We start from the raw sequence: 26,116 nt of genomic DNA, 5'->3' as shown, positions 1-26,116 counted from the left end.
GTAATACTCAAGTGGTACGGCTCTTGTTTACCAAACTGAAGGTGTTGGTTTCAAGTTTTTGTTTCCTCTCTATATAATCTATTTGCACCTTATGATTAGCTGAAAAATTACACAATTCAAGGAAGTATGAATTTGGAATCCTAATTATTTTAAGTAACTTGTTTATTTTTGTATAATTAAATTGAAAATATAAAATTCAGCATTAGTAACTTTTGGATGACCTATCTATTGATTTTTTATTTTTTTTTCTTTAATTTTGCACAGTAAAATTATTTCACAATTGTATTGCACAATTAATAGAAATTAAAAATATACAAACATTATTTCCGTTGTATCGGAAGGAAAAAAAAAATCTACATACATTAGACACCATTGTGTGTCGTAAAATTTCATTAACAAAAATTCGTCTATTTAGTTTAATTTTTCAAAGATATTTTCTAGATTTTTTTTTGCTTCTTTTCTGGGGGGTTCTTCAGTAAATTTTGTATATTTTAATTAAAATTTTAAAAATGCATAATTTAAATGCACTTAAAAGTTAAAATATTTATGAAGAAATCTATTTTTTTTGTTTACTAAAAACAAATATAAAATGACACATTTTCGGATTTTTTTTTTTTTTTGTTCTTTAGTAAAAAAAAAAATTATATATATTTCTATGACACAAAATGTTGTCTAATGTACGTTGTTTTTCAATTGATATTAATTGTACAGTATAATTGTGGAACAACTTGACAGTGAAAAAAATATATAATTCGGGTGAGGGGTCAATGAAAACCAAAAACAATTGTGATAGATACCTCATAATGTGGGGTCTTGTTGGCTTATTTTTCCTATGAAGGAAAATATCATAAATGCGAGCGTACTAGCAAGGATTGAAAAATCCTTACAGATTAAATTCAAGCCAATTATCAAGCGATTGTGTTGACGGTTCTTTTGCCTCAACGAAGAGGACTTCAAATTTGCCAAGTGTAGCGAAAAGAAAAAGTAAAAGAAGAAAAAGAGACGGAGAAAGATGATTGAGTGAACAATCAAAGTAATAAATATTTACCTCTACTCCTATGCTTCGAAAAGAAAGTGCATAAAATGCTTCGAAATGGAAATGCTGAAAATAAATGCTTCGAAATATAAATCTATGTTAAACTACTCCTAAGATAAGGAAAATGACAAGAAATATTGAAATCAATTGTCTTTGATTTAAGTTCTGGATCATTTACAATGTAGCCATTAATGGCTATTTATAGAAGAAAAAATACAGCAATAACTACTTAGTAACTACACATTTCTTCCATCTTCATTCTTGTCTTGCCATGTGTCTTTCCACTCATCCACTTTGTCCTCCCACTCATCCACTTTGTCCTTCATATTCTCCATTATCTCTATAACTTCTTTTAACTTCCAAATGAATAAGAGGATGCCACGTGTCCTGCAATTATATAAATAATAATAAAAATTGCAGATTTATGGTGCTAACATTACCCCCCGCGGCCCTTAAAAATGATATTTACTTGAATTTTTGAAGGGCCGAACCAAGCACATGACTAATGCAAGTAATAAAATGCTTCGAATAATATCAACTAAGTGCTTCGAATGATATAATAGCACCAATGAAGTGTTTTGAATGAGTATGAAATTATGACTAGATGTCTCGAATGCTAGCTATTACGGACTAGTAACAAGCTTCGAAGGTGGTACAAAGGACAAAAATCATCTTTCGAAGGTTGAATGTGCCGACAAAGGACAAATTACATCCTTAGAAATACTCGGCAAAGTTTCGAAGGTTCACAACCACCATTATTGTTTTTTCGAAGCTGTTAATGCAAGATGAAGTGCTTCGGAGCTTCCAAAATTATGGCAAAAGAGCCTTCGAAGCAGCTTTTGGCCAACATTGTAGTTATTCACATTTTGTATATTCTGGTTCATACATAATTAATGAAAATATTAATTTTATGCTTCGAACCAGTTATTAATTCTTCGAAGACACCAAAACTGTTGTTCTTCGAACCAACTTATCATGCCAAAAACAGGCATTATTCGACAACTAATTAATTGTCATTTTACATATATTTGAAGACATGTACACATTTCGAAAGTTTTCAAAGCTTTATACAGTTTCGAAGGAAGTAATCAACCTTCGAAACAATTCTTGATGTTTCGAATGTATCTTCAAAGCTTTATACAGCTTCAAAGGTGAAGTAATCAACCTTCGAAACAACTCTTGATGCTTCGAATGTATCTTCGATACTTTGATTGTGTACATACAAACAACTGGCCATCAATTTGAAAAGATAAGTCATTCTCAACCATTTATTTAAATGCACAGGCTTTTTCTAGCCAAATTCATGCATTTTAAATGGTCATCCCTTGTTCTTAGTGCTTCGAACTCATAAGAACAATTTGTTAATTTTATTAGCCACATCATCAAAATTATATTTTGATGTGAACCACAAATCCAAAAAGGATTTTGAACACCAAAAGTCATGGTATGGTGTGACCATGAAAATTCATACTTTTTGACATTTTGAAAAATGTCAAAAATTTTGAATTCATGAACAGCGGCTTGTTCATTATTCTTGACCATGTTTGTTTTAAAAATATGACTTTTGCCAAATAGATTTTCATAATTATTTGGCAAAGTGGGTTGTTTTTCCATGTTAGTCATTAATGGCTTATGAAAATCACTCATAGATATGTTATTTTCATAACTTGACTCTCTAAAAATTGGTTTTGAGACCTCTCGAGCCATGCATGGAACATCATTCTTAGCCAAATTTGGCTCAAGAACATGCTCTTTCGTTATGTTAATTTCATAATTTGGCTTTTCAAAAACGGATTCTTGAACCCCCCGAGCCATTGATGAAATCAACTCTTTGCTTTTGCTATTTTTAACCATGAAAAAATTCTGAAAATATTCACCAATTCCGGCCATTAAGGCCTCAGTTAAAGCCTTGGTAGTGAGAGTTGATAACTCATCATTCCATTGGCGAATTTCCATATCAAGTCGATGAATTTCTCCAATTAAATGGTGTCTTTTTTCTTCCACCAAATAATATTGTAAGGGATGAAAGTTTATTTCATTAAGAAAATGGATCTCTTCTTGAAGATCCAAAAGTTCTTGTTTACGCCAATAAATTTCATCTAGGCTATTTGAAATGGACAAATCCAATTCATTTTTCATTTATTACACTTGACGTCCCACCGGGCGTGCCAAAAAATGTTGGCTTATTTTTCCTATGAAGGAAAATATCATAAATGCGAGCGTGCCAGCAAGGATTGAAAAATCCTTACAGATTAAATTCAAGCCAATTATCAAGCGATTGTGTTGACGGTTCTTTTGCCTCAACGAAGAGGACTTCAAATTTGCCAAGTGTAGCGAAAAGAAAAAGTAAAAGAAGAAAAAGGGACGGAGAAAGATGATTGAGTGAACAATCAAAGTAATAAATATTTACCTCTACTCCTATGCTTCGAAAAGAAAGTGCATAAAATGCTTCGAAATGGAAATGCTGAAAATAAATGCTTCGAAATATAAATCTATGTTAAACTACTCCTAAGATAAGGAAAATGACAAGAAATATTGAAATCAATTGTCTTTGATTTAAGTTCTGGATCATTTACAATGTAGCCATTAATGGCTATTTATAGAAAAAAAAATACAGCAATAACTACTTAGTAACTACACATTTCTTCCATCTTCATTCTTGTCTTGCCATGTGTCCTTCCACGCATCCATTTTGTCCTCCCACTCATCCACTTTGTCCTTCATATTCTCCATTATCTCTATAACTTCTTTTAACTTCCAAATGAATAAGAGGATGCCACGTGTCCTGCAATTATATAAATAATAAATAATAATAAAAATTGCAGATTTATGGTGCTAACAGGTCTATACATATATGAGTAGATTTCATACATACATCAAAGATAAAGATCAAATTGAGGGTCATGAAACCTCCAAAAAAGGGGATCCGAAACATTTCTCAACCAAAAATTATCAAAATTAAATTTTATATTTGACTACTTTTTCACTTTAGCCCTTAAATTTTTTTTCTCACACCCTTTATGTTTTAAGTTTCTCTCAAATTACTTCTAAAGCTAATTTCTGTTCAAAATTAAACAGAAAATATAATAATAACTGTCTTATAACATAAAAAATATATTATTATATTAGAGTTATGTTTATGTTAGATATGTGAGTTATATATAATAAAATATTTTTATATCACGTGAGTATTCATGTGTTATTTTCTGTTTAATTTTTAGCAAAAAAATAACTTTAGGAACAAATTGAAAAACTTGAAACATGAAAACCCAAAATGAAAAAAATACAAACTTTAAAGATCAAAATGGAAAAGTAACCAAACATAAAACGGCAAAGTGTAATTTACTCTATTTTTAAATAAAGATTTAATTACAAAAATAAGAGCAACTTACACTAACAGCCCCCATAGTTTGGGGTTCGTGTCACTTTGGTCCTTGACTTTTCAATTGTAATTTAACTCTAAATTTTGAATCTTGTTTCAAATAAGGACAATTAAGACCATTGTTCAATTTCAAGGGCAAAGTCGTTAATTTGATAAAATATAAACTATTTTGACAAAAATAAATGTCAAAATAAATATTTTTGAATTTTTAAAAATTATTTATACCCACCAAAGATAAAATTCTGTAAAATTGATAAATCTTTTTTGCATTTATTTATTTTAACAAATTAATTTTTATTATGTGTTTGGATGATGATCATGTAATGGGTGGTTGTTAAGTTTTTAATATGTAATCGATATATTTAATATATGAAATGTTTTTAGTTTTGAATTTTTTGATTTAATGGATTGGTTTAATAATGATATCAAAGTTATCGCAATATTTGACTTTTGAAAAAATATAAACTAAATTTATGAAAATAAAAATAACCACCTATTATATGATCATCATCTAAACACATAAAAAAAAATAATTTGGTAAAATAAATAAATAAATAAATGTGTAAAAAAATTATAAATTTATATAATTTTATCTTTGGTAAGTAAAAATAATTTTTAAAAATTTTAAAACATTTTTTTGACATTTATTTTTTTCAAATTTGTTTATATTTTATCAAATTGACGACTTTGTCCTTAAAATTGAGCAATGATATCTTCAATTGTCCTTATTTGGAACAAGATTCAAAATTTAAGATTAAATGTATCACAATTGATAAGTCATGGATCAAAGTGACACAATCCCCAAACTATAGGGACCATTAATATAATTTATCCCAAAAACAATACACACCTTGCCTAAAATAATTAGGATTCAAATACATGTTTAATGTCATAGTCAATTATATTATAGAATGACATATTATTTGAATTATAGAAACTTTTGCATCTTTGAGTTTGAAAAAAATATTAGACAGTCTTTCCATACACAAAACAACGGTGGATGATTAAGGCCCTTCTCCAAACTGAATTCATTCAGCTTCTCACCATTCCAAAGCAACGGTGGATGCTTCCACTTAAAGATGTAAGCGGCGTTTTGATGTCATCAGGTGCTGTATGACCCTTTTGGTACTGCAAAGAGTGTCACCTTCTTGTTGGCCATTTTGATGGTCAAATGTGCAAAACTTGAATTTTGCTTATTATTTTGATGTTTACCTGATGTATTATAGCAAGGAAAGAACAATAGTGGAGGTTTCAGTATTCTTTGTATTGCAATATTCACTTTCATATTAAACATTTTTTTTTTCTCTTCTTCTCACTTTTCATCACTTCAAATTTGATCATTTAATTTTATTAATGTTAAGATTGCCAATTATTGAAAACTCCATATAAATGCATTAATCCCATTGTGGTGTTTTGAGAAGTGCTTTTTTTGGTTTTCTTTTTTTGGCTTATTTTCATCTTTGGTGAATTTCTTTTAAAAAATTTCAAAAAACTTTAGGTTTCTAAATTCAACTCGATAAGACGAATCAGAAAATTATAATTTAAAATAAAAAAATTCATAAAGGATAAAAATAAGCAAAAATAAACAATCTTTTTTGGCTTATTTTCATCTTTAATGATTTTTTTTTTTAGAATTTTTTTATAAATATATATACTTTTTAAATTTATCTCGACAAGACGGACTGGAAAAGTAAAAAATTTTGAAATAATTTTGAAAAAAAAAATTCAAGATTTTTTTTTTTTGGGGGGTGGGGGTGGCCAAAATGGACCAAAAAAGCAGTCATAAAATCCCTGTTTTCACGATGAAGAAATTATGCGTTCTCATCCACTACTAGCAAAAACAGACAATCAACCTCCTTTATTTAGTTGAAGCTTAGAGCATCCTTACCGCCTTACTTATATTTTATTTTAAAATATTATTAAAAAATTTATTTCCTATTTTATAAATCACTTTTTCATCTACTTTTTCTAATAAATTTCCTATTCGTTCTCTATTCTAATAAAATATTATTTTTAATTATTTTATATTTTATATTTTTGGGGATGGAGATGCTCAAGAACCAATGATGGTTGAATAAAAAATAATTTTATATTTTTGGGAGGTGAATAGTTGCTCCCTACATTTGGGAAACAATTGTAACATTTCTTATAATAGAGAGTTACTTTAGAGGAGCTGATGTGATTAATTTTATAAAGAAATACTCTCTAAAATAGGTAAGGGATGAATTTAAGGGGTCTACTGAGGATACTCTAACTCCAATATGCTCAAACATCTTACCCTTTAATATTGAACACGAAATCTGTTAACACCATAAATCTGCAATTTTTATTATTATTTATTATTTATATAATTGCAGGACACGTGGCATCCTCTTATTCATTTGGAAGTTAAAAGAAGTTATAGAGATAATGGAGAATATGAAGGACAAAGTGGATGAGTGGGAGGACAAAGTGGATGAGTGGAATGACACATGGCAAGACAAGAATGAAGATGGAAGAAATGGGTAGTTACTAAGTAGTTATTGCTGTATTTTTTCTTCTATAAATAGCCATTAATGGCTACATTGTAAAGGGCCAGAATCATAAATCAAAGACAATTGATTTCAATATTTCTTGTCATTTTCCTTATCTTAGGAGTAGTTTAACATAGATTTATATTTCGAAGCATTTATTTTCAGTATTTTCATTTCGAAGCATTTTATGCACTTTCTTTTCGAAGCATAGGAGTAGAGGTAAGTAATTATTACTTTGATTGTTCATTCAATCGTCTTTCTCCGTTCCCCATTCTTCTTTTAATTTTTCTTTTCTTTACACTTGGCAATCTTGAAGTCCTCTTCGTTGAGGCAAAAGAACCGTCAACACAATCGTCTGATAATTGGCTTGAATTTAATCTGTAAGGATTTTTCAATCCTTGCTGGCACGCTCGCATTTATGATATTTTCCTTCGTAGGAAAAATAAGCCAACATTTTAGCCAACATTTTTTGGCACGCCCAGTGGGACGTCAAGTGTAATAAATGGAAAATGAATTGGATTTGTCCATTTCAAATAGTCTAGATGAAATTTATTGGCGTAAACAAGAAATTTTGGATCTTCAAGAAGAGATTCATTTTCTTGATGAAATAAATTTTCATCCCTTACAATATTATTTGGTGGAAGAACAAAGACACCATTTAATTGGAGAAATTCATCAACTTGATATGGAAATTCGCCAATGGAATGATGAGTTATCAACTCTCACTACCAAGTCTTTAACTGAGGCCTTAATGGCCGGAATTGGTGAATTTTTTCAGAATTTTTCCATGGTTAAAAATAGCAAAAGCAAAGAGTTGATTTCATCAATGGCTCGGGGGGTTCAAGAATCCGTTTTTAAAGAGCCAAATTATGAAATTAACACAACGAAAGAGCATGTTCTTGAACCAAATTTGGCTAAGAATGATGTTCCATGTATGACTCGGGGGGTCCAAAAACCAAATTTTAGAGAGTCAAGTCATGAAAATAATATATCTATGGGTGATTTTCATAAGCCATTAATGGCTAACATGGAAAAACAAACCATTTTGCCAAATAATTATGAAAACCTATTCGGCAAAAGTCATGTTTTTAAAACAAACATGGTCAAGAACAATGAACAAGCCACTGTTCATGAATTCAAAATTTTTGATATTTTTCAAAATGTCAAAAAGTATGAATTTTCATGGTCGCGCTATACTATGACTTTTGTTGTTCAAAATCTATTTTGGATTTGTGGTTCACATCAAAATATAATTATGATGATGTGGCTAATAAAATTAACAAATTGTTCTTATGAGTTCGAAGCACTAAGAACAATGGATGACCATTTAAAATGCATGAACTTGGCTAGAAAAAGCCTGTGCATTTAAATAAATGGTTGAGAATGGCTTATCTTTTCAAATTGATGGCCAGTTGTTTGTATGTACACAATCAAAGCATCGAAGATACATTCGAAGCATCAAGAGTTGTTTCGAAGATTGATTACTTCACATTCGAAGCTGTATAAAGCTTTGAAGATACATTCGAAACATCAAGAGTTGTTTCGAAGGTTGATTACTTCACCTTCGAAACTGTATAAAACTTTGAAAACTTTCGAAATGTGTACATCTCTTCAAATATATGCAAAATGACAATTAATTAGTTGTCGAATAATGCCTGTTTTTGGCATCATAAGTTGGCTCGAAGAACAACAGTTTTGGTGTCTTCGAAGAATTAATAATTGGTTCGAAACACAAAATTAATATTTCCATTAATTATGTGTGAACCAGAACATATAAGTTTTGAATAAACCACAATGGTTGGCCAAAAACAGCTTCGAAAGCCGTTTTGCCATAAGTTGCGTCGAAAGCCGTTTTGCCATAATTTTGTAAGCTTCGAAGCACTCTATCTTGCATCAACAACAGCTTCGAAGAAATAATAATGGTGGTTGTGAACCTTCGAAGCTTTGTCGAGTATTTTTGAGGATGTAATTCGTCTTTTGTCGGTTCCATCGACCTTCGAAGAATGATTTTGGTCCTTTATATCACTTTCGAAGCTTGTTACTAGTAATAATTCGAGTCATCTTGTCATAATTTCATACTCATTCGAAGCACTTTATTGGTGTTGTTACATCATTCGAAGCACTTTGCTGCTTAGGTTAGTCATGTGCTTGGTTCGGCCCTTCAAAAATTCAAATAAACATCATTTTTAAGGGCCGCGGGGGGTAATGTTAACACCATAAATCTGCAATTTTTATTATTATTTATTATTTATATAATTGCAGGACACGTGGCATCCTCTTATTCATTTGGAAGTTAAAAGAAGTTATAGAGATAATGGAGAATATGAAGGACAAAGTGGATGAGTGGGAGGACAAAGTGGATGAGTGGAATGACACATGGCAAGACAAGAATGAAGATGGAAGAAATGGGTAGTTACTAAGTAGTTATTGCTGTATTTTTTCTTCTATAAATAGCCATTAATGGCTACATTGTAAAGGGCCAGAATCATAAATCAAAGACAATTGATTTCAATATTTCTTGTCATTTTCCTTATCTTAGGAGTAGTTTAACATAGATTTATATTTCGAAGCATTTATTTTCAGTATTTTCATTTCGAAGCATTTTATGCACTTTCTTTTCGAAGCATAGGAGTAGAGGTAAGTAATTATTACTTTGATTGTTCATTCAATCGTCTTTCTCCGTTCCCCATTCTTCTTTTAATTTTTCTTTTCTTTACACTTGGCAATCTTGAAGTCCTCTTCGTTGAGGCAAAAGAACCGTCAACACAATCGTCTGATAATTGGCTTGAATTTAATCTGTAAGGATTTTTCAATCCTTGCTGGCACGCTCGCATTTATGATATTTTCCTTCGTAGGAAAAATAAGCCAACATTTTAGCCAACAAAATCATTTACATAAACATTTTCATTTTTAAAAGTTCTGCCATTGGAATTTTGTGAAAAAAAATAAAATCATGACTTTTCTAAGGTTCTTGAAATAAATCTAAGCAAAACTTGCAGACAACAGAAGTTAAGAACAACTCAACAAAGTTGTTTGATGGTCAAAGATAACCAAGCAATATTCCCAAGTAACTCAAAACAACTAAAATCAGCAAAAAAATATTTGTGGTTTATCTCATATCATTAATTATATACATACCAACTACAATATTTATTGTTTAAAAAAAAATGTAATTACATTTTATCCTTTTTATGTTTGATCACTTTCTTACTTTAGCCTTTAAAATTTCTTTTTTTTTTCATTTTGGCCCTTAAGATTGAAAAATTAAAGGTCAAACTAGAAGAAATATTTATAATTTCTCCATTTATCTAAAATTTATAATAATAATGATAAAAAAAATTATGATAAAAAGGTAAAGATGTGGCTTTTAAAAAGTGAATTTACAACAAATGATGTAGACTATTCTATATCAATTATTGATTGCTAAAAGGGTGAATAAAACTGAATTAAAACACTTCTAAATCCCAAACCGACACAAATAAATAGTATGAATATAAATAGTATGAATTTATTGTTGGCATAAGTTAAAAACTGAATTGCATAAATAACTGCAGAAGCAAAGCTCCATGCCATGATTGATACTTGATCCCCTGACAACACGAGTCCAGATTCTCTGCCATACTTTCCTGCCATGCCCCAAAACGACGTCGTTTTGGGGCAAAATTTCAAAAAAAAAATAAAATAAAAATAAAACAAAACAGAACTAGAGAAGGGGAAGAAGAAAGAAGACAAAAACGACGAAGAGGCGTCTGCTGGGTTCAACAAACATCAAAATTTTGCAGATCCAGATGACGATGATGAACAAAATTTTGCACTTTTTTTTTTCTTTTCTTCTTCGTTCTTTCTTTCTCTCTCTGCTTGTATTGGAGAAGCTCACTCTCCTTCTCTGATTTTGATGCACATAATAGGAGAGAGAGAAAGAGAGAGAGAGAGAGAGAGAGAGAGAGAGATAGATTGGGACTTGGGAGGAGTAGTGTACAAGTTTTACACACAGCATTCATTCATTCAAACCCCCAAAAAGAAACACAAGGGACTTGGGATCTTTTCTGCATTTGGGTATTTTTCTCTCTAAAATTGACCAAAGGAGAGAAAAACCAGGTGGGCATTCCTTTCGATCCTTGTTCCACTGAACCCTATGATGTATATGCATTTCTCAAAATTTTCTTGGGTTTCTTGTAATTGATGAGTAGGATTTAGCAACAAAGCTTGGTTTTCTTTTTACTTTTCATCTTCATTTGCAAAAACTCTCATTTCTCAGAACTTTAATATATGTATCATCCATGGAGTTTCCCCATCTGAGTTATGATGCATCTGTGTAAATTTTTGTTTATGTGTTAATACATATTTAGATAAAGATGATCAAGGGGTTTTCCCATTTGGGATTTTGGGTATTACAGAGGATCTTCACATTTTTTATTGTACAATATTTTTTAGCCTATGATTTGTAATATATATATATATATATATATGTATTGTACATTTGTATAGATATAAAGATATATATACATATATATATAGGGATGGTTTCATATATATAGTATAATTTTTGATTTTTAACAGTTGAACAGCTTCAACAATGGCGGATCTGGTTCTGTTGATTTGTAATATATATATATATATATATATATTGTAAATTTGTATGGATATAAAGATATATATACATATATATATATAGGAATGGTTTCATATATATAGTATAATTTTTGATTTTTAACAGTTGAACAGCTTCAACAATGGCGGATCAACAATGGCGGATCTGGTTCTGTTTTGTTTTATTTTATTATTTTTTTTTGAAATTTTACCCCAAAACAACGTCGTTTTAGGACATGGCAGGAAAGTATGGCAGAGGATCTGGACTCCTGACAATACTAGAGACATGCCAAGATAACTTTTATGAGCAATTCTTCATTACACAGACAAGGTACGGATGCTCAATAGACATGTCTCAGACAGCGAATTGGAGTGTCCCCATTTTTTGTTAGGTCAGACTGACACTATGAACACGTTGAAGTCACGTTACAGACACGAAAAAGTTCTTGGCAACAACATTTCCCCCTAGAAAATGTAGTTTTGTTATGGTGTCAAACTAGGCAACTGCCTTAGTTCAAAAAAACCAGAACAACTAGGCAATTGCTGTTCATATTGCTTATTCTCATCGCAGTGGTGAAAATTCACATGTCAGGCGGAACTAAAACACCCATTGCTACCACCACCAACAAACAATAAGAAAATTAGTGAATAACAGTAAGAAATTAATAGACAAGACGTTTTAATAAACCAGTTGGATTCGCGCATGGGGTTCACATTGCTGTTGAGCGTCGAGGTTGCACTACTTCGTGCATGTGGTTCATATTACTGTTGGTTGGGAGAACAATCATGCCAATCTCCATTAGATTCCATGATGAATTTTGACCATCATATTTGAGAACACCAAAATATTTATTAAAAGTTTAAGTAGACAAAAATCTTTTATGGTTTGATATGAGTATAATCCATGATATTAACCATCACTCCACAATGAAAGCAACACAGTAGCTTTATATGTTGAGCACACTATTCCTATTTATTATTTCTTCAGGTTTGAATCCACTTATTCCTATACATTTCATTGATGTAGAAATGCCATGTGGATCACACAATGCCTTCCTATCTTACTCTCAGAACCCTTTGGACAGGCAAAAGATTTTGGGTTGACTCACCATTCAGTTGTTCATCGATAGACCCATCTGCAAACACATGGAAACCCCAGTTAATGACAACTCAAAAGCAAACTCGACTACAAAAAAAATAACACTGCCACAGAAGAGGTACTGTAATAGAAGAGTACAAGCATTTTTGGAAGTGTACTCAAATAGCTTCTATGCATTAGTTTATGCCAAGTTCGAGCCTTGCTTAACAAATCCAAAGAAAAATCGCACACAGATATCCCACATAAATACATAGAATCAAACAATGAAATTGAACAGAAGACATTAATAATTTATATTTATGTCAAACCTTGGAGGCAATGAAGTATTAGTCCCTTTGGCAAATCCTCAAACAACTTCTATGCACAAGTTTTATACGCCCAGCAAAAGCATTCCCTATCAAATCCAAAATAATCATTACACATAGATATACCATACAAAACCATACAAAAACACACTTGAAGAATTAAATCAAACACAAAACATTTAGAAAACTGCTAATAAAAAAACATCATAGATTATTATAGGTTCATCAACTTCATTTTGGCTAACAAAAAAGTGAACACAAAATTTAAACAAAAACCAATCACTACAAGCTATGTAATAATTTTATGAACTTTTAACAAAGAGAGGAATTTTTCTTAAGAACTTTAATGTGGAAACTATGTAGTACAAATGTGAATCAAAATATAGTAACCGATACCTGATCATCCTTTTTTTTTTTTTGCATGAATGTTCAACAAATCTTAAAAAGTAAATGGTTAGGATTATTAAGACCGGCCTCAAAATGAGCCTATTAAGCCCCAACGCTCTCTCAAGTTGGATGGCCAACATGAGAGAATCCAAACCTTGCTTTTTAATATATATATATATATTTAATGACTTTAATTTAATTTCTGGCTGACAATGAAAGAAGGCAAATGAGTTTTGGCTTTTAAGCTGAAGTGACTTTAAAAAACAGCTTATAAATTCTTCCCAAAAGAATAGAAACTTCAGCTTTAGCAGCACTAAACAACTTTAAAATGCAAAAGAAAATTATAGTGCGTGAAGAAAATCTAACCAAATAAAACAAAAATCATGAAAATCCAGAGCTCTTCTAAAAACAAAATTGTTGACACATTGCAAACATCTAAGACTGATGGAAGGTGTGCCAATTCAATTACAAAATTGTACAATATGTAGAACACTTGATCATCTCAGTGGATCCCTATTGAAACAGCACCCAATACTCTTCCTCAAACTTTTCCATAGGTAAAATTTGGAAATTCTCCAGAAATGCTATTACACACACAACATGGTACACATGAACAATAGCCATGAAAAAGCACTAAAATCAAGCAGTAGATCTGACACACTAAATGTGCTACAGAATTAGCCACTGTCCAGATGTTGAATTTCAGGCAAAGGATCATGTTTGGATGCAGGTAGCTAAGGATTCCGAGAACATTACTATCAATAGCATACCTGAAGAGGTGAAAATTACAGCTGAAAGGTATGACTCGGTTGAATAAAACTGAACCGCGATACCCTTGTAATCAACTTATTGATCTTCTGATCAGTTTTCTTTATCCTTGCAGCAATAATGAAATTTCATCAGAGGAAGCGATGGCAGCCCCTGCGTTAAATGCCAGAGATGAAAGGAACCTTGATCAATAATTAAATGAAATAGCATTGCTGAGGGAGAGGAACAAATCAATGGAAGGTGAACTTAAAGAAATGCAAGAGAAATATTCAGAGATAAGTCTAAAGTTTATAATCCAATTTTAATTTCGATAGCTTCAGGACTTTGGTGATTGGTATGTCTTCTGATTTGATTTTTTTTCTTGGCCAATTGGGAGGTGAGTTTGGAGGAGTTTTTGGGTCGATCGTCGCTGATGAGACAGAACTCGGAGGAGAGGGAATTGGAGCAAAGAGAGTGGGGGAGAGCAATTTTGTGAGCGTTTGTGTGAGATTTTGGAGGGATTTTCTTGAGAGAGAGGATTAGGTAGATGAAATCGTTGTCTTGATCTAAGAGTTGGGGTTTTTGGGTTTTTGATTGAGAAGTTCTCCATTTGAGCAGAGCTTTCACTGCATTTAGCACTGTCTCTGTGCTAACCCTAGACATTGGAGGAGGATGAAGAGAGGAGTTTTCAAGTTCTGCCACTGAAGAGGGAGAAACGGAGACAGAGAGTTTAGGAAGAAGATGAAAACGGCTATCTAGGGTTAGGGATTCATTTGCAGCTGTTATACACACAAACACAAACTCAAACTCAAACACCAACCCAAATGTTCCAAAGTTGGACTTGGGCTGGGACTGAAACTGGGCCTGGCATAGGCCCACAAACACTATGGGTGTAAATAGAGTCTGTCACGCAAAAGTTTGCATTCATTAAGAGGAATTTACTTCATAATCACCGCAAACCCCACCCCTAAGTAAATTTCTCATCTTTGATCCACATTCAAATCAAAAACAAAAACAAGAAGGCTCAGACACGCACAAATAGGTCATCAGATAACGATATTATAATCGAAAATCAGGATCGAGAAACGATTTATGTCTTCATCGCCCCCCATTAATCAACTTAAACAGAAAAACACAATCCAATCTTCGATGAAACAAAAAAATAAAGAAATTTCAAAAACAGGGTATAACAGAGGAGACGAAGACAGAACCTTATCAAGAGGATCTATATATATTATGCAGTCATTTGAACGAAACCATAACCCTAACCCTAATATGTTGACATGAATGACATGACGACCCTGTCCTCCATTATTGTAGTGGGCAGTAGCCCTAAGTTGGGCCCATATTTTGGATGGGCCACTGTAAAGAGCATATAAGATGTTGTACTGTTCCAAAATAGTGTGTATGTATCACTAACTGAACTAACTAGCAAACCGAATGGTTTGGCTCAGTCAATTTCGAATAGCAGATCAGTCAGCAATGGGTGACCTTTCTACCAATCCGAGGGATTCGGTTCAGTCATTAGGTTGAGAGCAAATCCGATTTGATCCAACCCATGGACAGCCCTAGTCCAAACCAAATTCCATTTGTCAAACAATGCACGTCATCCTTACACCTATGATGTGCTGCATCAAAATCCAGAAAGCCCAATGAAAGGATTCCAGCCAAACTTGTCAACAGGGCTGACTGAGTTCTCATCCCTGTCCCTGTGAGGTGTCATGTTCCAACAAAAAGAAGCACTGCTCCTCATATGAGATGGGACAACTATGGGTCAATAGGAATGGAGAAGTTTTTGTAAAGAAGAGCACAAGCTTGGGTGAAGATGTCAGCTACCTTTGCAAGTAAAGTCTTACATTGTGTATGGTTCATGGATTTAAAGAGGGATTTAGAAAAGGAAAGGAAAAGGGAAAATGTGTGTGAAAAGTGTATGAAATGTAGTTATATTTTATTCACATTTTCTCTTTCCATTTCTAAATCTCTTCCAAAATCCATGAACCAAACACAGCCTTAGTGTGGTACGAAGTACCAGAGACCTGCGATCAAATCCCACCTTCACCTGGTTTTGGGATGGTTTATAGGTGTTAAGTAGGGGGAGTGCAACCATTTTACATTTAGGAGAAACAAAAAAGTGATTCTTTGATTACAAGAAACAAGATTCTGAAAAAAAATAAAATAATAAAATAAATCAATACAATGACAATATCACGAATAAAAAAATAATTAAAAAAATGTGCACCATATTTTTTGTAAATTGAGTGAGCACATCCAAAAGAGTTGCAACATTAAAATGATGCAAAGAACTAGAAGCACGGACTTGTAAAAGATGAATTGTAGAGATTTAGGAGTATTAAAAAAAACTATGTTCTTATAGCCAAACTAATGAGCAAAGGCGTGGATATAGAAGGTGCTATACGTATTAAATTGCGCTTGACTGTCATTGTGCAATGATGTATAATAGTCTTCTTCTTTGACATCCAGAGTGTTCCATCTCAATGTAATCTAAAGAAAAAAATTAAACTTAATAAATATCAGAAGATTTTAAAATGACGGATGCAGATGCAAGCATTAGTGGCATAGGGAAAGACTTACAATTCTTGGAGGAAGCGCAAGATCTTTTTCCCTACCCTTTTTTAGTGCGTCCCAGCATTGTGCTCTTCAAAATTTTGTGCTTTAACAAGAGCATTGCTTTTCTACCCTCTCCAGAATTCCTGTGTTTTTATATTGGTGTAGACACATACTTTTAAGGATTCAAAATGGAATACATTACAACACCACAAACATTTCAATACAATATATGCCTTAAACAATTAACTACGACAATGGCAACAACAGTACTGAATGTATGTCTCACCTTGTTCCACCAGCAAAAGTGCCTCCCAAAACTATGAGGGCAGTTAGGACAACTAGGTGAGGATCTGTATGTAACAGGACAACAAAATTATGGGGGCAAAAACTGCTAAAGAGGTTTTAGACATTCCAATCACAAATTAGTAGACAGCAATAGCAAAAACAAAAGATCACACTGGAGCTGAGATAGATATAATAACTTGATAAAACAGCCCCGCTTCACAGCTGCAGATTCTTACATACTATACATGTACAGAAGTAAATAAATCAAGACAATTTGAAAGGAAAATTGAGAGAAAAAAGGGCACAAGACTCTAAAACAGAATACAGGCCTCTACACAGCAGTTGACATGGTATACCTTGTGTTGTATAATCTCAACCACTATAATCAAGATGTTGCATTTTTAATGACAACTTATGGAACCTCTGGATCAAAGCTGCATTTAGCATGACAAAGAAATGAATTCCCAGAATTGTCCCATTAATTTTGTGTTTTGCATTACTAGAAAATGGGATTTTAATTCAACAAAAAATACAATCCCCCTAACAGAACCTTCCTTAAATTTCTTTGGGTTACTATGGAAAATTCCATGTTCCTCTACTCATGCAACTTCAGATAGGAGAACAAAGCATAAACAATCTTGAGCTATACTTGTAATCAAGTGATCGGCAGTCACAATCCTTACAAAAGTAATAAGAGCAAAGTTCTGAAAAGCGGTTGCGGCCACCGTAACGGTGGCGGTGGCAGTGGTGGGGCTGTGGTTGCGGGGTGTAAAGGTTGTAGCATTACGGTTGTGGTAACCGGAACCGTAAATTTTTTTTATTTTTCTCACAATTTGAAAAAAATTTACCGATACGCACATTTTTTTTTCCATGATCATATTTATTGGGTTTTAAAATAAATATTGATCAGTTTTTGTAAATTTTTAAGTATGATCCAATATATTTCATATTTTTAAATCACTAAAAATTGAGTTTTTTACATTTTGTTTTAATAATTAATGACTTTATATTATACAAAAAGTCAAATCACTAACTATTATATATAAGATACCCAATGACAAAAGTAAGAGAATAAATAAGAGCCTAAATACATAAATAGACACACACAAACAAAATGGTTGAGTGATAACAGTTGAATAGAATAACATAGGTCTTACAACTTCAACAAATCAATAATATGTTCTTCATCTTCTCTCTCTCTTGCTCCTCTATCTTCCGTCTCCATCTTCCCTCTTCTCTCTCTATCTCTCTTTCCCCATTTTCAACTTTTTTTTTTTTTTTTTTTTTTTCTTGTATTTTTTCGAAAGAAGCAGTTCAGAACCGTTACGTAATAGTGTGTAACAGACCGTTATGGCCGTTACGATTGCTATGGCAGCCGCTACGGCCGACATACCTGTGAATCTCAATCACACTGCAAAAGTGGCCGTAAAGGGTGGCGGTAACCATCACAACCGTTACGTAACGGCGTTACGTAATGGTTGCGGCCGTTTTTAAAACCTTGAATAAGAGTAAGGGATTATCTGTAGGAATCAGGCCTGTGTAAATAAAACAAAACTTACTAACACATTTTAGAAATAAAAGCTGCATGGAAAATTTTACTCATAAGGGGTGACATATATTACCCCCCTCATCATATACCAACTCCGTCCACATATGTATTCCTCCATCTTGCATATTCTTTCTTCTCATAAGAAGTCATAAAAAGACTGAGTTGCATAAATAACTTTGCACAAGCAAAGCTCCATGCCACACTTGATGGATAGTTGATCCCCATACTTGACGCTGGGGTCACGTTGCAGACATACTGGGGACATGCTGAAAAAGTTCTTGGTAACAGCAACATTTCCCCATGGAAATGAGTGCTGTTATAGTGTCAAACTAAGCAACAGCCTTTCATATTGCTTGCTTATTCTCATGGCAGTGGTGAAAATTCTCATGTAAATGGGGACTAAACACCAGTTGCTTACCACCACCGCAAGCAATAAGAAAATTTGTAAATAACAGAAAAAAATTAATAAACAATGATTTTTACAAATTTCAAAATTATGAAGAAAATATGATGAATCTTCATCTTTATTGTATATAATATTGGATCCTAACTTCACCATCCCACTTTAGAAAAGCTTGAAAAAATATAAAGCATACCTCTCAAAGACTTGAAGTCAATGGTCCATATTGCTATATCACAGTAAAACAAGCCAACCATATTAATCAATATCCTAGAACAGTTTCTTCCTTCTGTTTTTCTCATTAGATATCATAGACCAATTCTATTAATAACAGTTGAACCTGATAAATAATAAAGCATTACAACAACGTCTTCATGTATAGCAACTACTCATGTATACTCAAGCAAATTGATAAGTCAACGAAACAATGAATGAGCTTTTCCCACAAGTGTCACACTAAAACTGAAGAAGCTTCCAAAGAACAAACTAAAGATAAACTCACTCAGTTATAGTAATTCATTCAGAATCATTACACCAAAGCAAGTTGATTAGCCAATGTTAAAACCCTTGAATAAACTAACTTACAAACTATAAAGCCAGAACAACAAATAAAACAAAATACCAAAATTCATGCACTTGAGCAAAAAGTTGCTCAAGGACTCCAAATGCAACATGCTCCCAGCTAAGTTCCTCAGCAATGCCAAAGACAGAACACATTCCAAATGAATCACTGGGCTGACAGTTGTTTCTTACTTTTTTTATCCTTAACCTTGCGTGCCCCATCCTTCAACTTTCCAACACCACCCTTCTTAACTTTCTTTTGAACAGATTCTTCAGCCCTCTCTACCTTAGTAGCCGATTTCTTCGATCTTTTCTCCCCATTCAATTTTGTTGAAACCATTCCACCATTCAATGCATCACCCTTCTTTCTCTTCTTACCCCCCAATTCATCACCACCCTCACCATCATTCTCACTCTTCTCACTCCCAATATATTCCTCATCATCCTCATTCCCCAATGCACCTTCCAATTCACTATCCATATACCTAACTTCATGAATCCTCCCTTTCTTCTTCAACCCACCCTTTTTCTTACCCAATTTCTCATCTTCCTTACTCTCTTCTTTAACCCCTTCATCAAATTCCTTTCTAACCCCTTCATCAAATTCCTTTTTCCCTTCAATCTTCAGCTTCATATCAGGCAACGTCTGATAAATCGGCAACGCGACAGAGTCCGAAAACTTCAAATGAAAAGACCTCACACCTGCCCACTTCTTCGGAGAAACCTCGACAACCCCATCAATGGCAGCAATCACATTCTCCACAATCTCTCCACTCTCCATCGAAGCCTTCCCGATTCTCACAACACTACAAGTCCCAGTCCTCAAATACAAAAGCGCCGACGAGCACGCCTTCTCAATTTGTTCCTTCCAATTCATATGACTCAAATCCACAGGCACAGGAATCTTCTTCCTCTTGAAAAATTGCTTCCCTAAAAGCTTGGGAAGCAGCGGAATAATTCTTCTATCAGCAAAAAACATTTCGAACGAATCACATAACTTGCGCTTCGCCTCGAAGGGTTTGTAATCAGATTTTAGTTTCGATAACTTCAGGACTTTGGTGATTGGTATGTCCTCCGAATTGATTTTTTTCTTGGCCGATTCAGAAGTGAGTTTGGAGGAGTTTTTGGGTCGATCGTCGATGATGAGACAGAACTCGGAGGAGACGGAATTGGAGCGGAGAGAGTGGGGGAGGGGGATTTTGTAAGCGTTTGTGCGAGATTTTGGAGGGATTTTCTTGAGAGAGAGGATTAGGTAGATGAAATCGTCGTCTTGATCGAAGAGTTGTGGTTTTTGGGTTTTTGATTGGGAGGTTCGCCATTTGAGAAGAGCTTTCACTGCCTTTTGCACCGTCTCTGTGCTAACCCTAGACAATGATGAAGGTGGAGGATGAAGAAAGGAGTTTTGAAGTTCTGCCATTGAAGAGAGAGAAACAGAGAGAGAGAGAGAGAGAGGTGTGAGGGAAGAAGATAACGGCTGTCTAGGGTTTAGAGGCTCGTTTCGTTGGCAGCTGTCTGTTATACACACCCACTCAAACACAAACAGTTCCAAAGTTGGACTTGGGCTGGTGCTGGCACTGGAACTGGGCCTGGCTTAGGCCCACAAACATTATTTAGGTCTTAAATAGTATATCTTTAATGAAATTACATGCAAGTAGGAGAAAGCAAAAAAAATTGCCAATACATAGATTGCACCTCCATAGTTTTTTATTTACACTCTATCATAGACATACTTGCACCCCATGTATTTGTAATTTTGTTTCCTCTTCTCTCACCTACATGTAATTCTCCCTATCCTAAATCAACCAAGACTTAGGATTCGTCCTATCCATAAAAAAAATAAAAATTAAAAACCTTAGATAGTGTTTGGTTTATTAGAATGAAATGAAATAAAATGATCATTCTATCAAAATATTCATTCCCTTCTTTGGTTAGACTAAAAATAATGATAAATGCAGTACAAATGAAATAATTTTTCACCATTTTAAGATAATGGTCATTCTATAGGAAAGCTTAAAGAATCACAATTTCATTCCATTCTAAGAATGAACCAAATAGAGCATTAGGGTTCGTTTGAAAATTGGCTATTTTAGTGACTTTTTAATTTTTTTTATGAAAGGAAATATAGAAAAATAGTGAGTGATGTGACAATTTGTAATGATTTTTTGACTAAAATTATTAGTTGCCAAACACGACCTTGATCGATTATATCTTAAATTTAAAAATAAAAATAAAACAATTCGCAATTTAGGAAATCAAAAACTTATTTTTGAACTCTTAATAACATTTTTTATACAAAAATAAAAATATATGGATGCTTTTGAATATTTTTTAATTTTAATTTTTTTGGTTTTTGTTTTAAAAAATATCAAAAATAAAATAAAAATGTAAACGAAAAATGAATGCACTTGCAAGTTGCAATCAGTTGGTGCAAGGAGTCAATTCATACATGCACATTTATTTAAGAATTGCTATTTACACTATGGAATTTATCACCAATACAGTATTTACACTGAGTGTTTTTTTATCCATATAACCTGCTCAAAAACTGAAGTGTTCATAATAACACGTTCAAAGTCTAACGATCAATCTATAAACAGAGAGGTACAGAGTTTAATGACAATACAATTCACAAATGTACCTACATGTCCAAGTTGACAAATAACAAAAAAAAATGGGGGCATGACAGGCATGATGAAGCTGTTCCAAAAAAAAAAAAAAAAAAACAGGCACGATGAAGGCGATTTCTTTTTTGCTATAAAAACATAAGTCGCGATGATGTAGCATTCACAAATCTCCATATGGCAATGATGTGGAATGATCTTGGTAGTGTGATCAGACGGATCAGATGGCACTCAATCATCATCGAATTTATCTAGTCAGTATACTGCTTTAGTGTGCAATATGATGATTTGCATCATCGATATCTAATTTAGGAAAAATGCTTGGGAGCACTAATTAGTGCTCCCACTAATTAGGTGACAGTGAATCCCGTCACTAATGATGTGATGTTTTGATTTTGGAATTGTATTTTTTTTTTTTTTTTTAATGCATTAGTACTTAGTGGTGATGTTTTTAGTGAGATGAATTATTGTTGCTAATTTAGTGATTAGATTTGAGTCATAATTGATAAGGTGCAATCAAGTGCTGGTCATAGCCCATCCAATAGGACGCTCGAGCCAAAAGACCGAAATTGGATTTTCTTTGTACAATGGTCCAGACATTGATTTACTTTGTTCACAAGAATAACCTAACACAGAAAGACAAGCTACCCATTTATATATGTATTATTTCCAAAACTCCAAACCAAACTAAACCAAACCAAACTACTGTCGGTCTCTCTCTCTCTCTCTCTCTCACTCACTCACTCACACACACACACACCGTCCCATCTCCCTCATCCGCCGACACCACCACCTCGGATCTGAGTTTAACCACCACGACTCTGCCATCACTCGAATCAACAATGCTGAGTAATCAGAGACGCTGAGTCTTCAGAATCGCCCATTCTCTCTCATCTCTCTTTCATTTATGTTTCTCTTTTTCTTTACCCTAGTTTATCTCTCTCTAAACCCTAGATCTCGTCTCCCCGCTCACCGTCACCGAACCCTAGATCATCGCCGTGGGAGGAGCAACCAGCGACGCTACCATCTAGCAACCAGCGACGCCACCGTCAACCAGCAGCGCAACCAGCTACGACAGCGAAATCTCACTTTCTTTCTCCTCCACTTTCCATTCTTCAACCCCTGTGTGGGTGTGTGTGTGTATTCACCTTGTATAATCTAATTGGTTTGATTCGATCCTTTGTTTGGGCAGGTCTCATTAGGTTTTTCATTCGCCAAGACGAGACCCTATCTAGAATCGTAAATTCCGAATCCACCAACCTCAAACCGAGCTTCCTTCATAATTTATGCACTCTAGGGTTTCGATCTCTAATCTGGTCTCTTGAAAAATTATATACTTTTAGCTTTGATTTTTTTTTTCTTCTTGTGACAAATCTGTTAAGATTTAACAGATCTTGGCTTTGGATTTTATTATTTTTCTTGTTTTTGTTATTGTTGTTGTTGTTGATGATATATGAAAGAAATAAGAGAATGTAAGAAATCTCTTGTATATTAATTGTGTCAGACAGTGTAAGAGGAGACTCCTATTTATAGGAGCTTATGGTTTACAACATCATTATGTTACATTACATAAAATAATAGAAAGTGGCCGAAAGCAGCCGAAAGTGAAGGAAGGCGTGCTCTGGCATCCTATCACCTTATATATATATATATATATAATATATTAGTGCTGTGTGTGTTTAATATATAATATATATACATATATGTTACATTAATATATATTAACAGCCCCCCTCAAACTCAAGGAGGACAAACATCAACCAACTGGAGTTTGGAGACAAGGTCAACGAAGCGGCCAGGAGAATGAGCTTTGGTGAAGATATCAGCAGGTTGATCAGTAGAGGAGATTGGATGGAGATGAACAGTACCACGAGTGACGTGTTGACGAATAAAATGACAGTCAATCTCAATGTGCTTGGTGCGATCATGAAAAACATCATTGTGAGCAATTTGAAGAGCACTTTGATTGTCACAAAAGAGGGCGGTAGCGCCAGAGGGGGAAACGCCCATGTCAGCAAGAAGCCAACGAAGCCAGAGAAGCTCTTGAGTAGTATCAGCAAGAGCACGATATTCGGCCTCAGTACTGGAGCGAGCAGTAAGAGATTGTTTCTTGCTGCGCCAAGAAATAAGAGAATCACCCAAGAAAAAACAGAACCCGGTAGTAGAGCGCCGGTCAGTAGGATCCCCAGCCCAATCAGCATCGGAAAAAGCACGAAGCTGGAGAGAGGAGCGGACGGAATAATGAAGTCCATGAAACAAGGTACCTTTGAGATAACGAAGGATACGAACTAAGGCAGCATAATGAGGGGTACGAGGAGCTGACATAAACTGGCTGACAATATGAACGGCATAGGAAATATCAGGACGAGTAACAGTGAGATAGACAAGGCTGCCAACCAGCTGACGATAGAGGGTAGCATCAGAGAGAAGAGTGCCATCAAGAGGTGTAAGACGACTCTGAGGCTCCAGCGGAGTGGAGGCAGTCTTGCAATCCGTAAGCCCAGCACGGGTGAGAAGATCAGAGGTATACTTAGCCTGAGAGAGAAAAGACCCCGTGGAATCATGGAAGATTTCAAGACCCAAGAAATAGCTGAGAGGACCAAGGTCTTTCATCTCGAAATGATGGCTAAGAAACTGTTTAAGGCATAGAATACCATCAAGATCGTCACCGGTGATAATCATGTCATCCACATAAAGAAGAAGCAAGGTGGTCCCTTGAGCAGTGGTCCGGATAAAAAGAGCAGTATCATAAGAACTGGAGGTGAAACCACAATCATGAATAGTAGAGCTGAACTTGGCAAACCAAGCGCGCGGAGCTTGTTTGAGACCATATAAAGCACGCTGAAGTTTGCAGACTTTATGAGGTGGATAAGTAGACCCAGGGGGAGGTTGCATGTAGACCTCCTCAAGAAGAACACCATTAAGGAAAGCATTTTTTACGTCCATTTGATAAAGATCCCAGTGGCGAGTGGTAGCAACCGCAATCAGGCTGCGAACAGAGGTGAGACGAGCAACAGGAGCAAAGGTCTCCTCATAGTCAATACCATATTCTTGGTTGAAGCCTTTGGCAACAAGGCGAGCTTTGTAGCGCTCAATAGATCCATCAGAACAAGTTTTGATTTTGTAAACCCATTTGCAACCAATGGCAGTCTTGCCAGGAGGAAGATCAACAATGTCCCAAGTGTGAGTTTTGTCTAAAGCCTGCAATTCATCAGTCATAGCTTGCTGCCAAAGAGGATTAGAGCGAGCCTCACGATAGGAGGTTGGTTCATAAGTAGAAAAAGCAGTAGAACCAACAATAAAGTCACGAAGATGAGTAGAAGGTTTGGTTACCCGGTGTGGTCGAGTAGAGGCATGAGGAGCCAAAGGGAGAGACGCATCAGGAGGGGAGGATCCCGAGGGAACAAGAGCAGGACCATCAGAGGTAGCAGGTGCATGGGACAGACCAGTAGGCAAGGCAGGCTCGAGAGAAGCTGGCGGGGGCGGTGGAGCAAGCTCAGCAGAGAACTCGAGAGAGGCTGGCAAGGGCGGTGGAGTAAGCTCATCAGAGAACAGATCCGTGGAAGGGTCAGTAAAAATTAAAGTGGATGAGGGAACGGACAAACGGAAGAGAGAGAGAGAAGAAAACATTTTGTGTTCCCAAAAGACTACATGACGAGAGATACGGAGTCGCTGGGAGAGAGGATCCCAACAACGATACCCCTTGTGTTCAATACCATACCCTAAGAAGCAACAGAGGCGAGAGCGTGGTTCAAGTTTGGTACGTTCATGAGGTTGGAGAAGAACAAAACAGGCAGAGCCAAAGACCCTAAGGGTGGTGTAAGGGGGACGGGTGCCATGCAGACGCTCATAAGGAGTGTGATTATGAATGACAGGTGTAGGGATACAATTGATAGTGTAAGCAGCAGTGAGAGCTGCCTCTCCCCAAAAATGTTCCGGACAAGAGGAAGACAGAAGGAGGGCGCGAGTAGTGTCAAGGATATGTCGATGTTTCCGTTCAGCACGTCCATTTTGTTGAGACGTGCCGGGACAGGAACGATGAGGTTGAGTACCATGACGCTGAAGAAAAGAAA

The 26,116-nt window shown here is 34.6% G+C and overlaps 1 protein-coding gene and 2 non-coding genes across 5 annotated transcripts; all 3 read right to left on the bottom strand.

Annotated features, from left to right (window-relative positions):
* Positions 1-12,351: 12,351 nt before the first annotated feature.
* LOC114317196 (uncharacterized) lies at positions 12,352-20,948 on the bottom strand. Of its 3 annotated transcripts, none has more exons than XM_082879406.1 (7): positions 19,484-20,948; positions 16,914-16,977; positions 16,652-16,770; positions 15,678-16,561; positions 14,083-14,233; positions 12,929-13,014; positions 12,352-12,657 (listed from the first exon to the last, which is right to left on the bottom strand). In XM_082879406.1, the coding sequence occupies exon 1, from the start codon at positions 20,837-20,839 to the stop codon at positions 19,589-19,591; it is 1,251 nt and encodes a 416-aa protein (XP_082735532.1). In that variant the 5' UTR covers positions 20,840-20,948; the 3' UTR covers positions 12,352-12,657; positions 12,929-13,014; positions 14,083-14,233; positions 15,678-16,561; positions 16,652-16,770; positions 16,914-16,977; positions 19,484-19,588. The 3 variants fall into 3 exon arrangements, with proteins under 3 accessions (XP_082735532.1, XP_082735531.1, XP_082735533.1); XM_082879405.1 differs by having other exon boundaries at positions 16,476-16,561; XM_082879407.1 differs by lacking the exon at positions 14,083-14,233 and having other exon boundaries at positions 16,476-16,561.
* LOC114312812 (small nucleolar RNA snoR8a) lies at positions 14,932-15,022 on the bottom strand. The gene has a single exon (XR_003646960.2). It is a non-coding gene; the product is annotated as a small nucleolar RNA snoR8a (small nucleolar RNA).
* On the bottom strand, positions 15,079-15,166 carry LOC114312808 (small nucleolar RNA snoR126). The gene has a single exon (XR_003646956.1). It is a non-coding gene; the product is annotated as a small nucleolar RNA snoR126 (small nucleolar RNA).
* Positions 20,949-26,116: the final 5,168 nt, after the last annotated feature.

The sequence above is a fragment of the Camellia sinensis genome, chromosome 7, assembly GCF_055761805.1.
Source record: "Camellia sinensis isolate YWXY chromosome 7, ASM5576180v1, whole genome shotgun sequence".
NCBI lineage: Eukaryota > Viridiplantae > Streptophyta > Magnoliopsida > Ericales > Theaceae > Camellia > Camellia sinensis.
The sequence above is the reverse complement of the archived record's forward strand: the minus strand, read 5'-3'. Positions and strand labels throughout refer to the sequence as shown.